Source organism: Mesoplodon mirus (genome assembly GCF_964341445.2).
Source record: "Mesoplodon mirus genome assembly, chromosome: 1".
Taxonomy (NCBI): domain Eukaryota; kingdom Metazoa; phylum Chordata; class Mammalia; order Artiodactyla; family Ziphiidae; genus Mesoplodon; species Mesoplodon mirus.
The window spans coordinates 219,354,555-219,366,694 of record NC_138976.1 but is presented as its reverse complement, the minus strand read 5'-3'; the positions used below and the strand labels follow the sequence as shown (position 1 = coordinate 219,366,694).

General features: G+C 39.6%; 1 protein-coding gene across 1 annotated transcript in view; it reads right to left on the bottom strand.

Annotated features, from left to right (window-relative positions):
- Positions 1-345: 345 nt before the first annotated feature.
- ADAM7 (ADAM metallopeptidase domain 7) overlaps positions 346-12,140 on the bottom strand; it is a gene marked incomplete at both ends in the record, with an annotated part of 51,781 nt that continues 39,986 nt past the window's right edge. Inside the window, 3 exon segments of the mRNA XM_082626689.1 lie at positions 346-390; positions 1,427-1,483; positions 9,693-9,764. Of these exon segments, the coding sequence (XP_082482815.1) occupies positions 346-390; positions 1,427-1,483; positions 9,693-9,764 (174 nt within the window).

Below are 12,140 nucleotides of genomic sequence, written 5' to 3'. Positions count from 1 at the left end.
GTTCCCAAAGAAATAACCTGTTATAAGAGATGTTTTACTTCTTAGACTCAGTGTTGTAATTTACTATCCTCTAAGTTTTGACTCTTTTTTAAAAAGTAATTAGATTAATATTTTGTAAGAAAATACTAGAGCAAGAAGACTATTTTTTGTATTAAGCTAAGGAGCATTTGAAAAATGGTAGATTTTTTTGGTACCCTATGTCTATGCCATTCTACAGGTAAATATTATAGAAGATGTTGTTTCTCTTCACCGTTTTCTGTCTGGATAAAAAACATTTGAAAAACTACCAGAAATATGTGTAGCAAACATCTAGGGAAGGTTAAGAAGATCTTACATCCAGAATCCTCAGCCTAGCCTTGCACAGCCATTTTGGATATCCAATTTCAAGCTCTAAATAAAAAGAGATGGTTAAAAGTGAATTGTTTTCTGCAAAATCTATAAGCATGTTATATTTCATTTATATCTACTAATTACAGTAACCTCTCTGGATTCTGGTGTACTTCATTTATTCACATTTTCCCAAATCGCCTTAGCCATGGCTAACTAAGCCATCATTATAAAATAAAATCAACAAGCCTATCACAAAAGAAAGAAAATCATTTTATTTTTCAATACAAGAAGCCAGTTTGCTTGCACTAAGGAGCATCTATCTCTTTCTACTCCCCAGTATGAGACAGGTTCATCCTTGTGGAGTGGAAGGACCATTAGAAAAGTCTTTCCTTCTCCATCCCAACAGGGAAAGTGTATTGGACAGTATTTCTAGTAAGAATGCTTTCTTGGGGAAAGCTTCACATTAACCCAGTACATTGTAGGGACTCAACAAAAGTCACTGAATGGATGAATGAAGGAATGAAAACAAAAACTCTGAAATGTAGCCAAACAATGCTCATTTTGTCTCCCTTTGGCAAAAATCACATTTTTTTGATAAATTTTCTGACATTAGACATAATAATTCAAAAGTGAAATCATCCCTCAGGCATAGTCAGTTACTGATTTGTAAGTGAAAACTTGGGCAAAGTTATCATGAAAAAAACTGTTCCATTGGAAAGGATACCTTTTCTATGATTACCAGTACTGCTATGTCCTTTAAAATACCTCATGAGAACCCATGGGTATGCATACTCTAGCCAAGAAAAGTTTGAGAAAGAAATTTTGTTTTTGTTGTTATTTCCAAAATATATTCAGACTCTGACACTGTTGAATTCTAGCTTGCTCCTTCAGTCAGGTTGAAAACTCTTGGACTAAAACATGCACTGCTGAAGTATCAGTTAGAAATTTAAGCATATTAGGGAAAACAGTTTCAACCCTCCTTATCTTTTGATAAGAACAGAGGATCTCTCCAATCAATGAGTAGACAAAGAACACAAAAGGAGGCTAGCCTTTGAAAAATTTAAAAAGGAGGGAACCGTCTGTCACAGGAACCTACCACTTTGGCACTTGGATTGGGATCTGCGATTCCTCTTGGCTCTTTATTTGCAGGTTTCTATAATAAACACATTTTGTTGTGTCAGGAACCAAACCAGATTTCACACATAGGCACACATACACATGAGCACATATACACACAGACCACCTCTTCTTGATCCATGAGAAACCTAAGACTGTGAATCGCTAGGGAATGGAGGGGATGGGGGTGGGGTGAGGTAATGATAGTTCAGGATAAGTGAAGTTTTTTTTTTTTTTTACAACTTTATTGGAGTATAATTGCTTCACAATGGTGTATTAGTTTCTGCTTTATAACAGAGTGAATCAGTTATACATCTGTTCCCATATCCCTTCCCTCTTGCATCTCCCTTCCTCCAACCCTCCCTAACCCACCCCTCCAGGCGGTCACAAAGCACCAAGCTGATCTCCCTGTGCTATGCGGCTGCTTCCCACTAGCTGTCTACCTTACGTTTGGTAGTGTATATATGTCCATGCCTCTCTCTCGCTTTGTCACAGCTTACCCTTCCCCCTCCCCATATCCTCAAGTCCATTCTCAAGTAGGTCTGTGTCTTTATTCCTGTTTTACCCCTAGGTTCTTCATGACTTTTTTTTCCCCTTAAATTCCATATATATGTGTTAGCATACGGAATCTGTCTTTCTCTTTCTGACATACTTCACTCTATATGACAGACTCTAGGTCTATCCACCTCATTACAAATAGCTCATTTTTGTTTCTTTTTATGGCTGAGTAATATTCCATTGTATATATGTGCCACATCTTCTTTATCCATTCATCTGTCGATGGACACTTAGGTTGTTTCCATCTCTGGGCTATTGTAAATAGAGCTGCAGTGAACAATTTGGTACATGACTCTTTTTGAATTATGGTTTTCTCAGGGTATATGCCCAGTACTGGGATTGCTGGGTCATATGGTAGTTCTATTTGTAGTTTTGTAAGGAACCTCCATACTGTTCTCCATAGTGGCTGTACCAATTCACATTCCCACCAACAGCGCAAGAGTGTTCCCTTTTCTCCACACCCTCTCCAGCATTTATTGTTTCTAGATTTTTTGATGATGGCCATCCTGACTGGTGTGAGATGATATCTCATTGTAGTTTTGATTTGCATTTCTCTAATGATTAATGATGTCGAGCATTCTTTCATGTGTTTGTTGGCAATCTATATATCTTCTTTGGAGAAATGTCTATTTAGGTCTTCTGCCCATTTTTGGATTCGGTTCTTTGTTTTTTTGTTACTGAGCTGCATGAGCTGCTTATAAATTTTGGAGATTAATCCTTCGTCAGTTGCTTCATTTGCAAATATTTACTCCCATTCTGAGGGTTGTCTTTTGGTCTTGTTTATGGTTTCCTTTGCTGTGAAAAAGCTTTGAGTTTCATTAGGTCGCATTTGTTTCTTTTTGTTTTTATTTCCATTTCTCTAGGAGGTGGGTCAAAAAGGATCTTGCGGTGATTTATGTGATAGAGTGTTCTGCCTATGTTTTCCTCTAAGAGTTTGATAGTTTCTGGCTTTACATTTAGGTCTTTAATCCATTTTGAGCTTATTTTTGTGTATGGTGGTAGGGAGTGATCTAATCTCATACTTTTACATGTCCCTATCCAGTTTTCCCAGCACCACTTATTGAAGAGGCTGTCCTTTCTCCACTGTACATTCCTGCCTCCTTTATCAAAGATAAGGTGACCATATCTGTGTGGGTTTATCTCTGGGCTTTCTATCCTGTTCCATTGATCTGTCTTCCTGCTTCTGTGCCAGTACCATACTGTCTTGATTACTGTAGCTTTGTAGTATAGTCTGAAATCAGGGAGCCTGATTCCTCCAGCTCCGTTTTTCGTTCTCAAGATTGCTTTGGCTATTCGGGGTCTTTTGTGTTTCCATAGAAATTGTGAAATTTTTTGTTCTAGTTCTGTGAAAAATGCCAGTGGTAGTTTGATAGGGATTGCATTGAATCTGTAGATTGTTTTGGGTAGTAGAGTTATTTTCACAATATTGATTCTTCCAATCCAAGAACATGGTATATCTCTCCATCTATTTGTATCATCTTTAATTTCTTTCATCAGTGTCTTATAATTTTCTGCATACAGGTCTTTTGTCTCCTTAGGTAGGTATATTCCTAGATATTTTATTCTTTTTGTTGCAGTGGTACATGGGAGTGTTTTCTTGATTTCACTTTCAGATTTTTCATCATAAGTGTATAGGAATGCCAGAGATTTCTGTGCATTAATTTTGTATCCTGCTACTTTACCAAATTCATTGATTAGCTCTAGTAGTTTTCTGGTAGCATCTTTAGGATTCTCTTTGTATACTATCATGTCATCTGCAAACAGTGACAGCTTTACTTCTTCTTTTCCTATTTGGATTCCTTTTATTTCCTCTTCTTCTCTGATTGCTGTGGCTAAAACTTCCAAAGCTATGTTGAATAAGAGTGGTGAGAGTGGGCAGCCTTGTCTTGTTCCTGATCTTAGTGCAAATGCTTTCAGTTTTTCACCATTGAGGACAATGTTGGCTGTGGGTTTGTCATATATGGCCTTTATTATGTTGAGGAAAGTTCCCTCTATGCCTACTTTCTGCAGGGTTTTTATCATAAATGGGTGTTGAATTTTGTCGAAAGCTTTCTCTGCATCTGTTGAGATGATCATATGGTTTTTCTCCTTCAATTTGTTAATATGGTGTATCACGTTGATTGATTTGCATATATTGAAGAATCCTTGCATTCCTGGAATAAACCCCACTTGATCATGGTGTATGATCCTTTTAATGTGCTGTTGGATTCTGTTTGCTAGTATTTTGTTGAGGATTTTTGCATCTATGTTCATCAGTGATATAGACCTGTAGTTTTCTTTCTTTGTGACATCCTTGTCTGGCTTTGGTATCAAGGTGATGGTGGCCTCATAGAATGAGTTTGGGAGTGTTCCTCCCTCTGCTATATTTTGGAAGAGTTTGGGAAGGATAGGTGTTAGCTCTTCTCTAAATGTTTGATAGAATTCACCTGTGAAGCCATCTGGTCCTGGGCTTTTGTTTGTTGGAAGATTTTTAATCACAATCTCAATTTCAGTGCTTGTGATTGGTCTGTTCATATATTCTATTTCTTCCTGATTCAGTCTTGGCAGGTTGTGCATTTCGAAGAATTTGTCCATTTCTTCCAGGTTGTCCATTTATTGGCATAGAGTTGCTTGTAGTAATCTCTCATGATCTTTTGTATTTCTACAGTGTCAGTTGTTACTTCTCCTTTTTCATTTCTAATTCTATTGATTTGAGTCTTCTCCCTTTCTTTCTTGATGAGTCTGGCTAATGGTTTATCAATTTTGTTTATCTTGTCAAAGAGCCAGCTTTCAGTTTTATTGATCTTTGCTATCATTTCCTTCATTTCTTTTTCATTTATTTCTGATCTGATTTTTATGATTTCTTTCCTTCTGCTAACTTTGGGGTTGTTTTGTTCTTCTTTCTCTAATTGCTTTAGGTGCAAGGTCAGGTTGTTCATTCGAGATGTTTCCTGTTTCTTAAGGTGGGATTGTATTGCTATAACCTTCCCTCTTAGATCTGCTTTTGCTGCATCCCATAGGTTTTGGGTCATCGTGTCTCCATTGTTATTTGTTTCTAGGTATTTTTTGATTTCCTCTTTGATTTCTTCAGTGATCACTTCGTTATTAAGTAGTGTATTGTTTAGCCTCCATGTGTTTGTATTTTTTACAGATCTTTTCCTATAATTGATATCTAGTCTCATAGCATTGTGGTTGGAAAAGATACTTGATACAATTTCAATTTTCTTAAATTTACCAAGGCTTGATTTGTGACCCAAGATATGATCTATCCTGGAGAATGTTCCATGAGCACTTGAGAAAAATGTGTATTCTGTTGTTTTTGGATGGAATGTCCTATAAATATCAATTAAGTCCATTTTGTTTAATGTATCATTTAAAGTTTGTGTTTCCTTATTTATTTTCATTTTGGATGATCTGTCCATTGGTGAAAGTGGGATGTTAAAGTCCCCTACTATGAGTGTGTTACTGTCGATTTCCCCTTTTATGGCTGTTAGTATTTGCCTATGTATTGTGGTGCTCCTATGTTGGGTGCATAAATATTAACAATTGTTATATCTTCTTCTTGGATCGATCCCTTGATCATTATGTAGTGTCCTTCTTTGTCTCTTCTAATAGTCTTTATTTTAAAGTCTATTTTGTCTGATATGAGAATTGCTACTCCAGCTATCTTTTGGTTTCCATTTGAATGGAATATCTTTTTCCATCCCCTTACTTTCAGTCTGTATGTGTCTCTAGGTCTGAAGTGGGTCTCTTGTAGACAGCATATATATGGGTCTTGTTTTGTATCCATTCAGCCAACCTGTATCTTTTGGTGGGAGCATTTAGTCCATTTACATTTAAGGTAATTATCGATATGTATGTTCCTATTCCCATTTTCTTAATTGTTTTGGGTTCGTCATTGTAGGTCTTTTCCTTCTGTTGTGTTTCTTGCCTAGAGAAGTTCCTTTAGCATTTGTTGTAAAGCTGGTTTGGTGGTGCTGAACTCTCTCAGCTTTTGCTTGTCTGTAAAGGTTTTAATTTCTCCATCAAATCTGAATGAGATCCTTGCTGGGTAGAGTAATCTTGGTTGCAGGTTTTTCTCCTTCATCACTTTAAATATGTCTTGCAAGTCCCTTCTTGCTTGCAGAGTTTCTGCTGAAAGATCAGCTGTTAACCTTATGGGGATTCCCTTGTGTGTTATTTGTTGTTTTTCCCTTGCTGCTTTTAATATGTTTTCTTTGTATTTAATTTTTGACAGTTTGATTAATATGTGTCTTGGCATATTTCTCCTTGGATTTATTCTATATGGGACTCTCTGTGCCTCCTGGACTTGATTAACTGTTTCCTTTCCCATCTTAGGGAAGTTTTCAACTATAATCTCTTCCAATATTTTCTCAGTCCTTTTCTTTTTCTCTTCTTCTGGAAGCCCTATAATTCGAACGTTGGTGCATTTAATGTTGTCCCAGAGGTCTCTCAGACTGTCCTCAGTTCTTTTCATTCTTTTTTCTTTCTTCTGCTCTGCAGTAGTTATTTCCACTATTTTATCTTCCACGTCACTTATCCGTTCTTCTGCCTCAGTTATTCTGCTATTGATCCCATCTAGAGTGTTTTTAATTTCATTTATTGTGTTGTTCATCATTGCTTGATTCATCTTTAGTTCTGCTAGTTCCTTGTTAAATGTTTCTTGCATTTTGTCTATTCTATTTCCAAGATTTTTGATCATCTTTACTATCATTATTCTGAATTCTTTTTCAGGTAGACTGCCTATTTCCTCTTCATTTGTTAGGTCTGGTGGGTTTTTATCTTGCTCCTTCAGCTGCTGTGTGTTTTTCTGTCTTCTCATTTTGCTTATCTTACTGTGTTTGAGGTCTCCTTTTTGCAGGCTGCAGGTTCGTAGTTCCCGTTGTTTTTGATGTCTGTCCCCAGTGGCTAAGGTTTGTTCAGTGTGTTGTGTAGGCTTCCTGGTGGAGGGGACTAGTGCCTGTGTTTTGGTGCATGAAGTTGGATCTTGTCTTTCTGGTGGGCAGGTCCACGTATGGTGGTGTGTTTTGGGGTGTCTGTGGACTTATTATGATTTTAGGCAGCCTCTCTGCTAATGCGTGGGGTTGTGTTCCTGTCTTGCTAGTTGTTTGGCATAGGGTGTCCAGCACTGTAGCTTGCTGGTCGTTGAGTGAAGCTGGGTGCTGGTGTTGAGATGGAGATCTCTGGGAGATTTTCTCCGTTTGACATTATGTGGAGCCTGGAGGTCTCTTGTGGACAAGTGTCCTGAAGTTGGCTCTCCCACCTCAGAGGCACAGCAGTGACTCCTGGGTGCAGCACCAGGAGCCTTTCATCCACATGGCTCAGAATAAAAGGGAGAAAAAGTAGCTAGAAAGAATTAGTAGAAGTAGAAAGAAAGAAAGAAAGAAAGAAAGAAGAGGGAGGGAGGGAGGAGGGAGGGAAGGAAGGAGGGAAGGAAGGACAGAAAGAAAGAAAGAAGATAAAGTAAAATAAAATAAAGTATGATAAAATATAATAAAGTTATTAAAATAAAAAATAATTATTAATTAAAACAAACAAAAAACCCGGAAGGATAGAACCCTGGGACAAATGGTGGAAGCAAAGATCTACAGACAAAATCTCACACAGAAGCATACACATACACACTCACAAAAAGAGGAAAAGGGGAAAGAATCATAAATCTTGCTCTCCAAGTCCACCTCCTCAATTTGGGATGATCCGTTGTCAATTCATGTATTCCACAGATGCAAGGTACATCGAGTTGATTGCGGAGCTTTAATCCGTTGCTTCTGAGGTTGCTGGGAGAGATTTCCCTTTCTCTTCTTTGTTCTCACAGCTCCCAGGTCTCAGCTTTGGGTTTGGCCCCGCCTCTGCGTGTAGGTCGCCGGAGGGCGTCTTTTCTTTGCTCAAACAGGACGGAGTTAAAGGAGCAGCTGCTTCGGGGACTCTGGCTCACTCAGGCCGGGGGGGAGGGAGGGGCACGGAGGCGGGGCGAGCGTGCGGCGTCAGAGGCCGGCGTGACGTTGCACCAGCCCGAGGCGCGCCGTGCGTTCTCCCGCGGAAGCCGTCCCTGGATGCCCGGTCCCCGGCAGTGGCGGGCCTCAGAGGCTCCCCGGAAGGGGGGCGTGCACGGTGACCTGCACTTGCGCTCAGGCCTCTTGGCCGGCGGCAGCAGCAGCCCCAGCGTCCCTGGGGTCCGCGCTTTTAGCCGCGGCTCGCGCAGGTCTCTGGAGCTCCTTTAAGCAGCGCTCTTAATCTCCTCTCCTCTCGCACCAGGAAACAAAGAGGGAAGAAGAAGTCTCTTGCCTCTTCGGCAGGTCCAGACTTTTCCCCGGACTCCCTCCCGGCTAGCCGTGGTGCACTAACCCCCTGCAGGCTGTGTTCACGCCGCCAGCCCCAGTCCTCTCCCTGCGCTCCGACCAAGCCGAGCCTCAGCTCCCAGCCCCGCCCGCCCCAGAGGGCAAGGAGACAAGCCTCTCGGGCTGGTGAGTGCCGGTCGGCCTGATCCTGTGTGCGGGAATCTCTCCGCTTTGCCCTACCCAGGTACGTGGGGAGTTTCTTGCCTTTTGGGAGGTCTGAGGTCTTCTGCCAGCGTTCAGTAGGTGTTCTCTAGGAGTTGTTCCACGTGTAGATGTATTTCTGGTGTATCTGTGGGGAGGAAGGTGATCTCTGCGTCTTCCTCTTCCGCCATCTTCCCCGGACGTCCTAAGAAGTTTTATCAGAAGCCATGTTTCCTTGTTATCCTGGTTGTAACTCTCTCCAACAATATATTCGGTAAGAAGATTGCCAAACATTTTTCAAGTACTAGAGCTTTCATTCAAAAAAAAAATCTCAGTTGAAATCCCAGTAAAACCAATTTATAAAAAGGGACTGTGCTGGTGGAGCAGGGCATGGGGAGATATGCTCATTCCGTGCCACCCTGACTATACAGCACGTTTTGAGACCCTTTTGTGTGACAGGCAGATTCTGTGGAGCCACAGACAACACTCCCTTAATCACACCCTTCTAGCCATTGAACGATGCGTAATGAGAATTGCCGAATTTACAAAGATGTAGTTGAGAATCTTGGTGATTTTGGCGTCCAGTTCTGAATAAGAAGTGTTCTGTGTGACCTTGAGGATACACGTGTAGATGAAGATTCCAGTGGTACAGGTGCTCTTAGAAACCTGGTAATATCTCTTTTTTGGCTCCATGTCTCTCGTGCATGTGTGGGCTGATTTAGCCAATTTGTTTTTCTCATCAATATTTATTCAGGGAAGACACCTTCCTCAGTTAGTGGAAAGCCCTCTGCTGATCAAGGCCTCTCTGGAAGCTGTCATTGGGTTTGACCCCTGAGAACCAGGGCTGGGACCAGGGCGAGGTGAGCAAGGCATTTGTCCCAGGAGCAACATTTAAGGGGTACAAACAAACTCTGTGATCACAATAAATAATACGTTAATGTGTTGTTTAAAAAAAAATCAGAACTAATTCCCAAGAATTCATGAGCACAGTCAATATTTTAAATAATGACAGTATCTGACTGTGTACTTACAAGAGTCACTGTGCTCTTCATCACCCTAATCCCAGCCCTGCTGAGAAGTAGGAAGTTCCTGTTTCTGCCTCAAGTCAGAGAGCCATGTTATATTGTTGGAAATTTTCAAGGAACCAATGAGTGGTTAAGTGGCACCAAGATTATTAGTGAAATGTACACAGACTAGCACAGCCAACAGAAAAGAGCCACGGCACCATACCAGCGTGATGTGGCGTGGACTCAAGAAACTGGTTGGAAGTCTCACCAAGGACTCTGCAGGTCTTGGCTGATGAAAAGAGATACTCTTGACCTGCAGTTAGGGCTCAAACAAATATGACTATTTTCCAAGCCTACAAAATACATTTGCTAGTCGTCTCTAGGATACAGTCCTAGTAAATGTACAAATATTGAAACACACGGAGACAATATTCTTGCCTAGGTTGTTCTCTTGTGATGGATGAGTCTAACAACTTATCTGTAAATCAAGCATACATATAAGAGTGGGAGTTTCTTTACATGTTATGATATGAGTAGTTCAAGGTCAGTCTGTTAACTTCCAAATCTTAGAGTCTGTAATTGTCTGCATGCCTGAAATTCCACAACCAGGCACATCGCTTTGGACCTTGGAAGTCTTTGAGGATTTCCAGAACTTACTATTGTAATGCAGATGTACCCTGCTGAAGTTACCGTTTTTGAAGTGCTTTCTTTTAACCCCCAGTGGACATTAATACAACCAGGCAGCATGGTTCAGTGGAAACAGGACCTAGGAGAGGCACTGGGTACCAGACAGAAAAGCTAACCAAATATCATTAATGTAACTGGGAAAGGACACCAAACACAGATCTTTTCCAAACCACAATTTTGCTGAGAACTGGCCTTTGATGGGTAACTAATGTATCAAACAGGAGTGAGCTAAATCATTATTATTCATATAACTTTATGACAAATAATACAAAAAACCTAAACAAGAGATTCAAGGACCCAAACTGTCCTATACAATCTACATTTATAATATATTATGCTATATGGTTAATTAAATAAATTCATATATTTAACAAATATTTATTAAGCTCTTCTTCTAAGTTCCCCCATTTAACTAAAAATCCAAAAAGCCCTTAAGGATTTTGTATTCAATATAAATATGCCCCAGGCTCTATTTGAACCTCTGGTGACTATCTATCATTGATCATATGCTCAGGCTAACTCCACCTGAATCCTTTCTCTGGGAGTGCAACTGTTTTGCACATTAATTTAAAGAAAATGTAATTAGGAAAGTTACTGTGACAGTGCATGAGGCATAGTAGATATTTAACACATATTAAGTGCTAAATATATACCAAACACAGTACTAAGTGCATCTACATTCAGTTTCTTATTTAAACCTGATATTAGCATCCTGTGTTTTCATATCAGAAAATCTCAGTGTAAGCTTAAAAAATTATTACACAGTATTTTCCTTTCATTTGCATGGACAATGAAGACTTGTTTTATTTGGGTCACCACTGGCATAATAAAATGTATGAATGGATAAAAATGATAAACCATATTACCAGAGAAAGGGTAACTATACAGACATAAGTAAGAGAAGTTCAGTAAAAGCCTTTCTACTGTAATGTCATATACGTGTTCCTGGGGGTAGGGTGGAGCTTGTTCTGTAATATTGTACAGTAAAAAGCACAGGGCTTATGGGACATGGAGAGTTGGGGTAAAGCATTCAAAATCTCTGGAGCTGTGGAGCAAGATTACCACTAACCCCCCCCCCCAAAAAAATCCTAATTTTAAAATACTAGCACCGTTATATTTTCATTGGCATTCGCATCTAACAATGATCAGTTCATACTTCCTTCAAGACTTAGGTCCTAGTGGGCAGTTTCATCGGTATATTATCGCAAATTCTTTCCTCACTGGTTAACTTTTTTAAGAGGATGCTTTTGTAGCTTCCTAACCAGCACTCACATTTTTTTTTTTTCCCCACTGAGTCAAATGCTTTGGAAATCATAGCTGTTGTTAAAGGTGCTGAACAAGCCACTGCTTGCAGGGACTTTTACAGGATTGTCAGCTTTTTTATTAGGTTTTCATATATTGCTATGGGTGTTATTTTAATAAACTTTTAATGTAAAAGATACGCAAAGAAATGTACAAACAGAAAATATGAGGTGGGTGAATTTTTTAAAATGAGCACCTATGGGTAACCGAACCCCACCCAGATCAAAACATAAAACTTTACCGTTCCCTCTGAAAATCTTCCCTGTGGTACGACTACCCTGACTTCTAGTACCATAGAGTAGTTTTGTCAGTTTGAATTTACATAAGTTGAATCATACAGTTTGCTTTTGGGTTTGGTGTGCTGTCAAAGAGTATGTGACAGTAAGATATCACATACAATAGTATGTTGTAAATGTTAGTAGTTCATTTTTCCTTCTCTGTAGTGTTATTGGACATTCGTATTATTTTCACTTTTTGCAAATAATGCTGTTGGAACATCATTGTTGATGTTTTCCGATATACACATGTACACATTTCTGTTTGGTGTGTTCATAATGACAGGAATTGCTGGATTACAGGGAATGCGTATGATCATGTTTAGGGTATAGTATGAATTTTACCTATTGGTTGTACCATTTAAAGTTTCATTAGCTTTTATGAGAGTTTTTACTCTCTATATCCC